The 11,728-nt window shown below is 39.0% G+C and overlaps 1 protein-coding gene and 1 long non-coding RNA gene across 2 annotated transcripts in view; one reads left to right on the top strand and one right to left on the bottom strand.

Moving 5' to 3' along the window:
- Window positions 1-3,330: 3,330 nt before the first annotated feature.
- The window catches only part of LOC135944076 (clotting factor B-like), a 73,680-nt gene continuing 65,282 nt past the window's right edge, over window positions 3,331-11,728 (top strand). Inside the window, exons 1-10 of the mRNA XM_065490788.1 lie at window positions 3,331-3,449; window positions 3,505-3,608; window positions 3,671-3,844; window positions 3,906-3,924; window positions 5,094-5,210; window positions 5,274-5,444; window positions 5,492-5,725; window positions 5,786-5,886; window positions 5,941-6,111; window positions 6,173-6,332. Coding sequence (XP_065346860.1) covers window positions 3,401-3,449; window positions 3,505-3,608; window positions 3,671-3,844; window positions 3,906-3,924; window positions 5,094-5,210; window positions 5,274-5,444; window positions 5,492-5,725; window positions 5,786-5,886; window positions 5,941-6,111; window positions 6,173-6,332 — 1,300 coding nt within the window. The 5' untranslated portion in view covers window positions 3,331-3,400. The remainder of the gene's footprint in view (window positions 3,450-3,504; window positions 3,609-3,670; window positions 3,845-3,905; window positions 3,925-5,093; window positions 5,211-5,273; window positions 5,445-5,491; window positions 5,726-5,785; window positions 5,887-5,940; window positions 6,112-6,172; window positions 6,333-11,728) is intronic.
- Window positions 10,326-11,197, bottom strand: LOC135944444 (uncharacterized). The gene is made up of 4 exons (XR_010575336.1): window positions 11,081-11,197; window positions 10,722-10,862; window positions 10,449-10,657; window positions 10,326-10,399 (listed from the first exon to the last, which is right to left on the bottom strand). It is a non-coding gene; the product is annotated as an uncharacterized LOC135944444 (long non-coding RNA).

Genomic DNA, 11,728 nt, shown 5'->3' with positions numbered 1-11,728 from the left:
CGCCACTAGCGCCGCTGGCCGAGATCAAAATTACGATCACTAAACCGAAACAGCCCCCGAGGAGGCGGCACCGGAGGCCGTGACGTCGGAGGCCGCGCGAGACGGACGAGGCATCGGTGGCGCCGCCGCGCGACCACGAGGCTCGAGTTCGAACTGAAGCCGCTTTCTGACACGGAAATGCCGCCCGCGATCAAATAAAATAAAGCTCAAAGAGCGCGAAGTGCGAGCACCGGCCGCTGTGTTTTTCTATCACGCGATTTTCTCGTCGGACTTTTCCGGAAATTTCAGGACGGCGTCCGTTGTTGCGACGCCGGCAGTCGGTTCGTCGCCGCCGCCGCACAGACCGAAATAAAGTTGTCGCACAAAAACAATCCTCTTTCGCACTGCCCGCTCATTGGACTTGATGCTGCGGTTCAAATTATTAATTCTTCGCCTCGCACCTCGCCCATTCTTCTGTTTGCATAAAATTAATATCCGAGTTCAATAAAGTTTGACCATTGGCATTTTTAAAGCTATTCGACGTCCACACTGAAAAGGCTGCTGTGCTGGCGAAGGGATTCCCGTGCACTCGAGACGAAAACAAGGTCACGAGAAGGCCTCAGAGATGCGACGAGTCTGGCTTGACTTTGAACTTGCCCTTTTGACCTCCATACGCAACAGCGACAGATTATAGAAACCGAACCCACTCAGCAACAAAATAACAAAGTCACAGCGAAAAGTGTAAAAATTTATTTGAAAAAGGGATTTTTCACGAGTTGTGTGTGGTCTTTAAGTTACGTAATTTATTATTTATTATGGATCCCAATTTTTGTAATTTATAATCAAACGTCCGTGACCTCGGAAGAACAGCCGTCCAGCGATGTCATAAATTACAATTCGCATTAGCACCTTTTATTGGCCCTCTGGTTTGCCGCGCCCAAGACAGGACCTTTTGTCCTTATGCCGTTGGCCCTGCGGACGCCTGGCTCTCGAGGTCAGGTCGCGCGACCTGGCGCAGGTCGACGGAAGGCGAGATCCATAAATTTTGGCCGAGCACCATAATGTGAGATGTCGAAATTAATGAAAAAGCATCAAAACCGGCTTGGCAGAGCATCTCAGGTCGAATACCCTGAAAAAGATGAGGGGCCGGGGTTGACGATTGGACGAGAGGTAAATTCGGCACCAAATCCGGTCCATCGACGCACGCCTCTCGGTGCGAAATAAATTGTCGCGCAGTGAAAATCACCCACCGGTCTAAAATTGAATTAAGAAAAAAATCAGAAGCAAATGTTCAAAATGGCGCGGATTTTTGGGCACATGTGCTTGGTGGCGGGGTGGGCGGAGGTGGCAAAGGTTTTTAACATACGCAGAGTCTAACGGCGAGCTCAAGGAACATTGGTTTTTCCCTCTACGGCCCATAGGAACCGTGTTATTCATTTTTCAAGTTGAAAAAACAAGATTTGGACATTACTAAATTGTGGTTTCTGGGGTCCAGCGGGGGCCCTGTGGGCCGGAGGCGGATGATTCTTGCCGCAGTCGATGCCCTTTCGGTGAGGCACGTCCGCCTTTATGTGGTTTTTCAAAATCGGACCTTTTTTCAAGTTACTACGAAATGTTTTCGGCAAAAATTTCTAAAAAATAAACTGAATTTCGTTTTTTTCCCGGACACGCCTTTTAGCTATCAGATGAATCAACTTTTTTTCAGGTGGGGATTTTTACAGTTGTGAAACTGCGTTTTTCCGAAAGGTTGAAATATTTTTTTCGAGATATTTGGGGACTCGGTTCATTTGCTTTTTCGTCGCCGCCGGCACCGCCGCCGCACAGACCGAAATAAAGTTGTCGAACAAATAAAAAATGAGCAAATTTATCCTCTTTCGCACTGCCCGCTGCTGCGGTTGAAATTTTTAATTCTTCTCCTCGCTTCTCGCCTATTCTTCTGTTTGCACAGAATTAATATCTTAAAACTCTGGGTTCTTCAATAAAGCGTTTGACCATTTCCAAACTTTTAAAACAATGCAACGTCCCCCTGAAAATCGAAAACATGCAAATTTGCCATTTCAGAGCTTAATTTGCAACCTTTTGGATTTTGGACGCCGGAGCATCGCCGGATGCCCGCTCTTTCTCAAACAGAAAATAATTCTTAATTTAAAAGCAAAGAAAGTTTGCGGATTTAAAGTAGAAAATTTAAAAAAAAAATACGTCATTCGTGTCCTTTGGATCACCCGCATGGATTAATAAAAAATTTCCCTTATAAAATGAAGAATAATCAGGTTTATTTGAACAAACTGAATTCATAATTAATTATTTGTCCGCATATCTGTGAAAAAGATAGATTTAAAAATAAAAAATCGAAAAATCGCTCTAAAAAGAGCTCCCATTTGCTGCCAATGAGAATCACGTGCACTCGAGACGAAAACAAGGTCACGACAATGCCTCACAATCAGAGATGCGATGAGTCTGGCTTGACTTTGACTTTGGCCCTCTCGACCTCAACGAAACAGCGACAGATAATCGAAACCAAACCTAAATAACCACAAAATATCAAAGATCACTGCGAAAAATGTGAAAAATTTTGTTTGAAAAATGGTGGATATTTCTCGAGAGGTGTGTGTGCTCTGCTAGAGCGATAAACTATTCAATTATAGTCAAATTTTTCAATTTATAATCAAACGGCCGTTCCACCAAGAAACAAATATTTAAAAAAATATGATTATTGTGCCCCAAAATCTAAATTAACTATAAAATATATTAATTAAGTCAGCAAAAAAGAAAAATAATTTATTCAAAAATATTAGCGAGTTTGTTTCGCAATATGTGGCGATAACGGAATGACGCAATTAATGTAGAGGTCAGCCGCCAACTGGGGGCAAAAGGCCGAAAGTATCGTTCTTAGTGATGCCAAAACTTGATAATTTAATCAAACTCGAAGAGCTGTGCGCGACGGTCGGAGCAACATCCTTGGTCCATCGCGCGCGGAGAAGAAATCACGATGAGGCTCGGACTTTTCGTCCTCCTCAGCCTCGCGGTTTGCGCCGCGCAAACACCTGAAAATGAGACCGACGCCTACTACCCAGCTCCGTGTAAGCTCTTTTCTCAATTTTACTATTTTGCACTCTTTAAAAGTTGGTTAATTGGAAATTCTCAATCGAATTTGGTCCAAATTAATTTGATGGGTCTAATTAGATCTAAAAAAACTAACCGATTCGGTGTTTATTTAAAAAAAATGGAAAAAGAAACCAATCGATTAAAATAAGCAGCCACTCGATTGAAAAAGACCTAAACGTAGTATTTTGCTATCATGAAGTTTCGCCTCACAGATTTCGACGGAGGAGAAAACTTGAGCATTCAGAACTGTGGAATCGAAACAACTCTAAATGAGAACAAATCGCTCTTTTATGTTCAAAACACACGTAATGAAGAAATGTGCTTTGACTTTATAGCTATTTCTCAAAGGACTATTCTTGAAATAGGTAACATGAATATCTCGCTTAAGAATATCAAAATCAGAGATTCTTTATTGCCTAGGTGGTTGTGATTTCACTCAAAGTGATACAGCTGATCTACGGGTATTTCCAAGAAATTGTTATAGGCGCGAAACAAAAGAGGAATGCATCAGATGGTCCGCCAAAGTAATTATTTTACCATTTTCAGCATCACCTTGTTTATACAATGACTTTTTCAATTATTTAAGGTACTGGATGTAATTAAAATTGCCTTAGATCCGTATGGTTATTGTAAATTCACGATGATGATAACCGAGAAAATGCCGAGTGTGGTAATTCCCTTTTGTTTGTTTAACCGTGACAACGCAATGGACTCGCAACTTAAAAGAGAATCACCCTACTTTCAATGGTCACCATATCAAGTTCGTATTTTCAAACTAATTTCTGTAGTGATTTAAACTTATTTTAAATCTATTTTTATAGACTGATCCACCTATCCCAGGTAAGTTTGTTAAATATAATATTATAAACCTATTTGTGACAATAATTTAATTTAAAATTATCGGCGCTAGAATGAAACAGTACATGTACATTTTATAGCTTCAAAACGTTACAAATTGACTTGAATCAAATTTTACAGTTTTTCTGCTTTTCTGAACTCGTCATTCAAATATATTTTGACCGTTTCAATATCCCATATTAATTGAAATCCACTAAGAACAAACATTTAATAATATTTAAATATTAAATTATATAAATTTTGCAAAAATCCGAAAAGAAACTGGTGTTAATCTTTATGCCACAATTATTTATTGCATATTTATAAATGAAAGAGTGCTGATTTTTTTATTTTCATAAAATGTTGCATTTTCAAAATATTGATGCCTTTGTGAGTTTCATTGAAATTGACCAGTTGCGTAAAGCATTAGTGTTCGAAGCCGCTAACAGATGGCGCAACTATATAGGCTTTCCTAAAAATTTAGTTTTAAAGCTCTTCCGCTGCGATTTCAGACTCAATCTATAGCTACCGTGCATTCTTCATTAATTTTGCCCTCTTTTGACGTTCTGAAAACCAAAATCAGTCCAGCCATTCACCGTAGAAACGTTGAAAAGATTTTTTATTTCTCATGATTCTACGGCGATTGGCTGAACCGATTTTGGTTTTCAGAACGTCAAAAGAGAGCATAATTAATGAAGAATGCACGGTAGCTAGATTGAGTCTGAAATTGAATCGAAAGTGCATTAAAAACAAATTTTCAGAGAGTTTATAGTTGCGCCATCTGTTTGCTTCAAACGCTAATGGTTTATGCAACTGGTCAAATAATGTAAATTTATTTTTGTTGTCTCCTTTGTTTTCTATTTCAAATTCAATTTTGTGTTACTCTGAAGAATTGTAATAAAAAATAAATACAAAACAATCAGAGATTTTGTCAGGAACATAAGAAAATTTCCAGCGAGCGTGGAAAGGTAACGAAATCTATATGAATGATCGAAAATTATATTAATTTAAATAAATTTTAAAGTGTGAACGATTACAGACTGTTGGGGCAATAGTTTTTACGATTTCAGTCAGTTTGAAACTCTTTCATATGCGATAAATTTTAGTCGGATTCAAATGTATTTGTTAATGCCAGTGACACGATTTTACTTCCTTTTTGCCAATTATTACAGCAAACATGACGAGCCAAAGCAACTGTAGAAGAGTTCTAAACAGTGATGAATTGAGTACATTGGAAACAGAAAAAATTCCCATCCAGAATATCCTGTGTGTTGAGGAAACCTTTTGGCGTAAGATTTATAGATAAATTACATCTCATTCAAATTCAATGATTGTCATTTAATGCCACACAGAGTTTTGGTATGTGATCAATTTCTACAAAGGCCGGTATTTCTTGAGAGGCTTAAAATTTCATTGGAACCACCGATATTACGTTGATATATTGTTATACATTGACCAGATCGCAATGCACGCAAAAGACATTTCTGCTCTACGCCCAATTCCGGAAATAAAACAACCTAAAGGTAAATTCACACAAATACGCTCACAGTTTTATGTATCTTTAAAAAAGGATTCAACGCTCCAGACAACCTCAGTTTCGGAAACTGCGGAAGGAAACCGACATCAACAGGAACGAAACTAGAAAAGGACGATTCTTCCACAGAAATACCATCGATCGCTGGTCAAATTTTCCGTGGAAACATTTCTCAGACAGGCGATCATCCTTGGCACGTTTACATTGAGAATTTGATGACTGGAGGAGCCTGCGGCGGGACATTGATTTCACCGACGGTAGTTTTGACTGGTATTGAAGCGAAGAAATGATTAATTTCATGACTTTTTCGATTTAAAATGTTACTTTTAGCGGCACATTGTATTTATGGATCGAAAGCAGAGGATTTCAGAGTTTCTCTTGGGTTGTATGATAAAAGAAAAAGAAGAGCCCCTGGTGTTCAGAGAAGAAAGGTTTCACATTGCACGAACAGTATTCTAATCGATAATAATATGCAAACATTTTAGCTCAGCAGTATGATCACGCACCCGAAATATGACTCTGCGGAATTCATTAGTGACGTCGGACTTGTGATTTTGAAGAAAAAAGTAAAAATAACCAACAATGTCCGACCGATTTGCTTGTGGAACGACGACTCTGACTCAAACTTGGCTCGCGTCGCTGGAACCAAAGCTATGGTATCGGATGTGCGTGAATTCGAAAAATAGATTCTAATATTTGTTTTTCTTTCTCGTGAAGGCGGTTGGGTTTGGGCTCGTCGACAACCACACGCGCACAGATGATCTGCAAGAGGTTCGACTGCCGATTTTAACTCACAAAGAATGCTACTTGTCGAAAAGAAATTTCTTTGCGAAATATTTGCGGCCGGGAGACAACTTTTGCGCCGGCTACACGAACGGTTAGAATCTCCTAATTTCATAATTACCGTTTCCTCAATTTTATTAATTAATTCAGGAACGACCACCTGCAACGGAGACAGCGGAGGAAGCCTCTCCATTGAAAAAGACGGCCGTTGGTTCATCAGGGGCATTGTCAGCTTTGGAATGTCGAAAATAGTGGAGTTTGAGGGCAAAAATACTTCGTTGTGTCATCCAAATCAATATTCCTTGTTCGCCGACGTCGCAAGTTACATGGACTGGATCGTGAAAAACACGCCGGACATTTCATTCCGGAATTAAATGTGGGTTTAAAAAAAAAGTTTAGCAAAAGGACAGTAGTAATTCAGTAGAAAAATGGTAGATGGACAGCATAATCTCTTATCAAAGTATTTTTGCAATTGGGTTTTTATATAATAAATGGTTATAAAAATTTTAAATGCTCGGCTTTTAATATTCATCCCACAAACACGAAATTAATTTAGCCGCCTCTGCTTGGTGCTTATCACACATTTGGGAGAAGAGAAAGAGGTCAAATCCGTGACCTTTCGTCCGTGACCTGGTCTCCCGTCTTTATCGTCTTGTGAAAATCCTCTCTTCTGTTTTTGCAACTACACTTGGTAGGTAATGAAGCTGATAATTCAATAAATCAGAAAATTAGTACTGGAAGGAAATAACAATGTCTTACGTTTTCTATCAAACGCCGACTGCTCAATAATTTTTTTTTTTAAATTAATTCAGATTATATTGATATTATGATGAATTTTCCATGAATTTAATTTACCGCTAGCTCATGCACCGTCAATTATCAACGCAGTCTGTTTCGCAAATAAGAAGAGAAATAAAGTAATTGGTCGACTGCGTGATCAGCGACACGAGCACCAAAAGAGCGAAAGAAAACAAGGTAAAAGTGTTATCAGTGGGATGCCGTGGCGGACTCTGGCTCAAATCTCGGTCGCTTCATCCTCTTCACGATAAATAACCAGAGTTACCAATTTCTTCTTGCTTTAAATCGTCTCAATAAATACATAAATGGCCGACGCGAATCCATACATCAGCGCGGCGCTTCCACATCTACTTCACGGACTAAAGTGGTAAAAATCTCTAATAATTTGTTGAATAAAAATTAAATTTGACAAAATTTGTATCGATAATTTTAATGCAAACGATTTTAAATTGGATGAACTCCTAAGGGTAATTAACGATTTTAATTTAAAGATCGAAGGGATTCTGTTATTTACTCGTGAATCGGCAAACCGTGCAGATATATTTTTTCAATTTAATTAGGTAAAAGAGCAACTGAATTTCTTGAAATTTGACTAAATAAACGAAGCAATAAATTTATAGAGATCATAAAAGTGCTCGCGGCTGGTTGCAGGCGGAGGCATTGCCATGTTGCCATGCATCAGCGGGGAAAAGAGCAAATTTTAATTAAATATCTTTGAGCTCTGCAACAAGCGCGAGAAGCGTGCTCGGCGGAAAGAATAAACCGCCCAGAGGGAACACAGCACTGAAGGAAGAAGGAAGGACATCTCTCGGCGGCGAATCACTTTGCTCGCAGTCAGCATCAATCAGCGGAGTGGACTTCCGCTCTTTTTCGAGAAAAATATCGTTGATTTGCAAAAAGGAAATGCGTATGAGCTTCCGAAAACTGAAAAATGCGTGGGGCTGAATTCACTCTGATTTTTGTTTAATAAAATGAGAAATTTGTGGCCGGCTCTCAGCCCCAAAAAGAGAAGTAACCTACGCAAAAGTGTGTTGCGCGTGGCGGGAAAAGACCGAGAGTCGAGGTTCTCGCGGCGAGATAACCGCGCGCGCGGATAAAATTAGCATTTTGTTGCTCTGCTGCTCGGCCGACGTGAAACTTGGCGTGCGCGGCACTCTCTTTTCACGCCACCTTGCTCCTGCAGCTGCAGCATTCTCCCAGTTAGAGTCTCGCTGCTCGTAGTGGGGGAGGCGGTGGCGGGCCCCTACCGATGAGCGAGAAAACTGCACCTTCGGCACCTACCTTTTATTTAACCTCTCCCAGCGCCACCCTATTTAAACTGAATTTAATCTTTAAAAAGATTTAAATATTTATTCTGGTATTATTGCCGTTGCCGATAGAAAGAATTGATAAGCCAGAAAGAGTCAATCGCTATCCGATACTGCGTCAGTCCAAGAGTCCTTATCTCATTATCATACCGACAGGCTTTATAGCTTATTGCAATCTTATTGTGCCTCGCACAGATTAAAACGTTAATCATACCTCACCATACAATTCAACGAATTATTTAATAATTAAGCTAAAAATGTAGATTAATGACGAGAACGTGTGCCAAACATTCCAGCAAGATAAATACTCATCTTTATTTAATTTCAAGTTCAATAAATATTTGGTCCGACGGTATATCACACATCCTAATGCGTGGAATTGATTACAATTTAAAAAACAATTACGGAACATATTCTGCTTTTTCTAAACAAAGAAAATAGTCGCCTATCATTTTTTAAACGCTTCATGCTGAGCAGCACGAAGGACGAAATCTCTCACGACATCGTCCTTCAAAAGCTTGAAGGCTTCGCTCTTCACGACAGCATTTGTATTCTTCATACAGAAGTTGAAAACGAACTCTTTAAGCTCCTGAAAAGAAATGAGGGTCCAAAACAAAATTTTTATTTTAAAAAAGGATTAATAAGGAACCTCAGCAGCAAGTTGTATGGCTTTCTCGTAAATCGACGCTGCATTTTCCACGGTTACGCCTCTTTTGATAATTTTCAAGCACTCCTTTTGCAGATCAGCAATTTGATAGAAGTGGGCCAAGGCGAAAAGCTCTTTGTAAATTCAAAATTCAAAAACAGAATCAACAGCAATTCGAATTCTTTACCAAAAGCCAAATCTGGCTGCAGATCAACCTCGTTGGTGTAGAAGAATCTCAAGAAGGCGTAAAATACATCGTAGGTGTGATGCTCGATAATTTGCTCCCTTTTAAACATAAGTTTTGATTTATAATTACTCACAAGTTAAGTTACCTTTGGTTGCTCTCTTTCCAACCGCCTAGAAACATCGCCCTGAAGAAATTGCATCGCATTATCAGAATTGTTTTGTGCGCGTGGATTTTCTTTCCCTCGACATTGAAAACAACGTCAGCAGTATCCTTTAATCAGTGATATAAACAATTGTTTATTATTGTTATTATTCCTTACGGCGTCATCAAAAGAATTCTGTAGCCATTCCGGACTTTCGTTAGCAGTGTTCAGTTCTTCTAATGGCTCATCAAGTTTTGGACGCAACGGTCGGAATGTCAAGGCCGGAGTTGGGAGTTTCGCAAAAACTTCATCCAGAGATGCGAATGAGGTTTTTGTCGGGCCCAAAATTTTACTTTCTAATAATTTAATATGTGATGATTATTGTTTTTAATTATATCATAGACGAACCGTTTAATTCACCCCAAATGTATACTTCATCAGTTTCTGTGACTGCCGCATTAACTCTGCAACAGTAATTAGCAGCTAGGTCTCTTACCCTACCGGAACACAATTTTTATCGTATAATATTCTTTTATAATGTTCATCTTACCTGCCATAAATTCCAGCTATCAAAGTTGGTTCATGTGAATTTTCGGTGGTTCCATTTCCAAGCTGGCAAAATTCATTCCCTCCCCAAGAATAGATTTTTCCATCGCTAGACAAAGCCAGTGCGTGGTTTTGGCCACAAACAATTCTTTTAATCGTGATGCCTTCCAAGCCGGGCACTTTGCGAGGAATTGTTTGCTCCCTCACGTCGTCTGCACTATGGCCCAAAATGCCATCGGCATTTTTTCCCCAAGCCAATACCTTTAAATTGAAAATCCAATAATTAACCAGAGGTAAAAGAAATTTCAATGTTATATTTGTATGAAGAAATAATTGAATATACAATCATGAACCCGTAATATGAAATGATTTTCACCTCTCCAGAGTCTAGGAGTGCAACAGATGATAAATATAGACAAGCGACGGATGTCACATTTCTCCCAGCCGAAGGAAAGTCCAATTCGATTGGAAGGTTTTGGCTTTTTTTGTGTCCCAGTCCCAACTGCCCGCTATCGTTACGACCAAAGGAAAAGACCTAATTAGAAATTGTGAATTAATTTGAATGACATGTATTTTATTTAAACCTCTCTATCTGAAGTTAATGCCAGAGTATGGTAAGTGCTGCAGGCAATTTGCACAACTCTCTTTGTTGCCAGAATTCCTTCAATTTTGGTTGGGATCAAGGTTTCTTGTTTCGTACCCAGTCCAAGCTGGCCATGATTATTGAATCCCCAGGCAAAAACTGAGCCGGAAGCAGAAATCGCGAAAAACGTATAGTGTGCGAATTGCAACCCTAAAAAATTATATAATAATGTATATTTTTGGGAGTCGCATCAATAAATTTCCTTAAGCTTCACCTTCGATATTTTGTCCGCACAATTGTTCAATTTTCGTGTGCTCTGTGCGTGGTTCCCTGTCGCCAGTGCCAAGAAATCCTTCTTCGTTTTTGCCAAAGCCGAAAACGTCATCATCTTTCGTCACGTAAATTGCGCTATCATCTTTAAATGTTAATTATAGTTAAAGATGAGACAAAGGATGTTTGTAATTCTGAGGAATTATTATCAAAGCCTTCAATTTGTAGAATAAGCGGGCAGTGGAAACTAACTAATAGTGAATGAACACCAACAACAGCCATTCAACATAAAAACATAAATTTTCTTATCAGAAAAGGCCAGTTCAAGCTTTGTGAAACATAATAATTAATCTAAAAGCTTACTAAATGCGACTGCAAGCCTGATATTCCGCTTCAGGTCGTCGCTCAGCTCCTGAAATATTTTCCACTTATCCAAGTTGTCTGACATCGCGGCAGCAGCAGCCTCCGCACCAAATAAAGTTCGTTTCAGCACTGCTGTTTGCAAGGAAAGCATTCGATTTGAGTGTTTTTATCTCTTTTTGGCGACAAAGCAAGCTTATCAACGAGTTGATTGGCGTCTGTCTACCTGCCTGACTGCCGCAATCAAGTTTTAATCTTTAGATAAGAAAACAAGTCACCTTGATATGAGAGCAAGGAGGAAGACAAGTCCTTCTATTGAAGGACTAAAAGAGTATTTAATCAGAATTGGTTATCTTCCGATCGATGCCCTATGGCTCGAAGTGCATGAGAAAATTGTTTTAATTAATTTTTAAGGTTTGAAGTTATTTTTATCAGGCTGAAAATCGTGTAAGATCAGAAAACTATAGCATTCCATCGGAAGTTTTTATAACTTAATATAAAATCCACTTCTTTTCTGTTTAAAAAATTAATTCCCGAAGCAAGCGATTATTTTGCAAAATTTATTTATTATTTTTTATCTGCGCAATGTTTCTATATTTTAATTATAGCCATTTTTTCCATGAGCAATTTAACCCTTTGAAGTTTGAAAGC

Source organism: Cloeon dipterum, chromosome 4, assembly GCF_949628265.1.
Source record: "Cloeon dipterum chromosome 4, ieCloDipt1.1, whole genome shotgun sequence".
In the NCBI taxonomy this organism is placed as follows: domain Eukaryota; kingdom Metazoa; phylum Arthropoda; class Insecta; order Ephemeroptera; family Baetidae; genus Cloeon; species Cloeon dipterum.
Note: the sequence above shows the minus strand (reverse complement) of the source record. Positions and strands in the feature narration are given on the sequence as shown.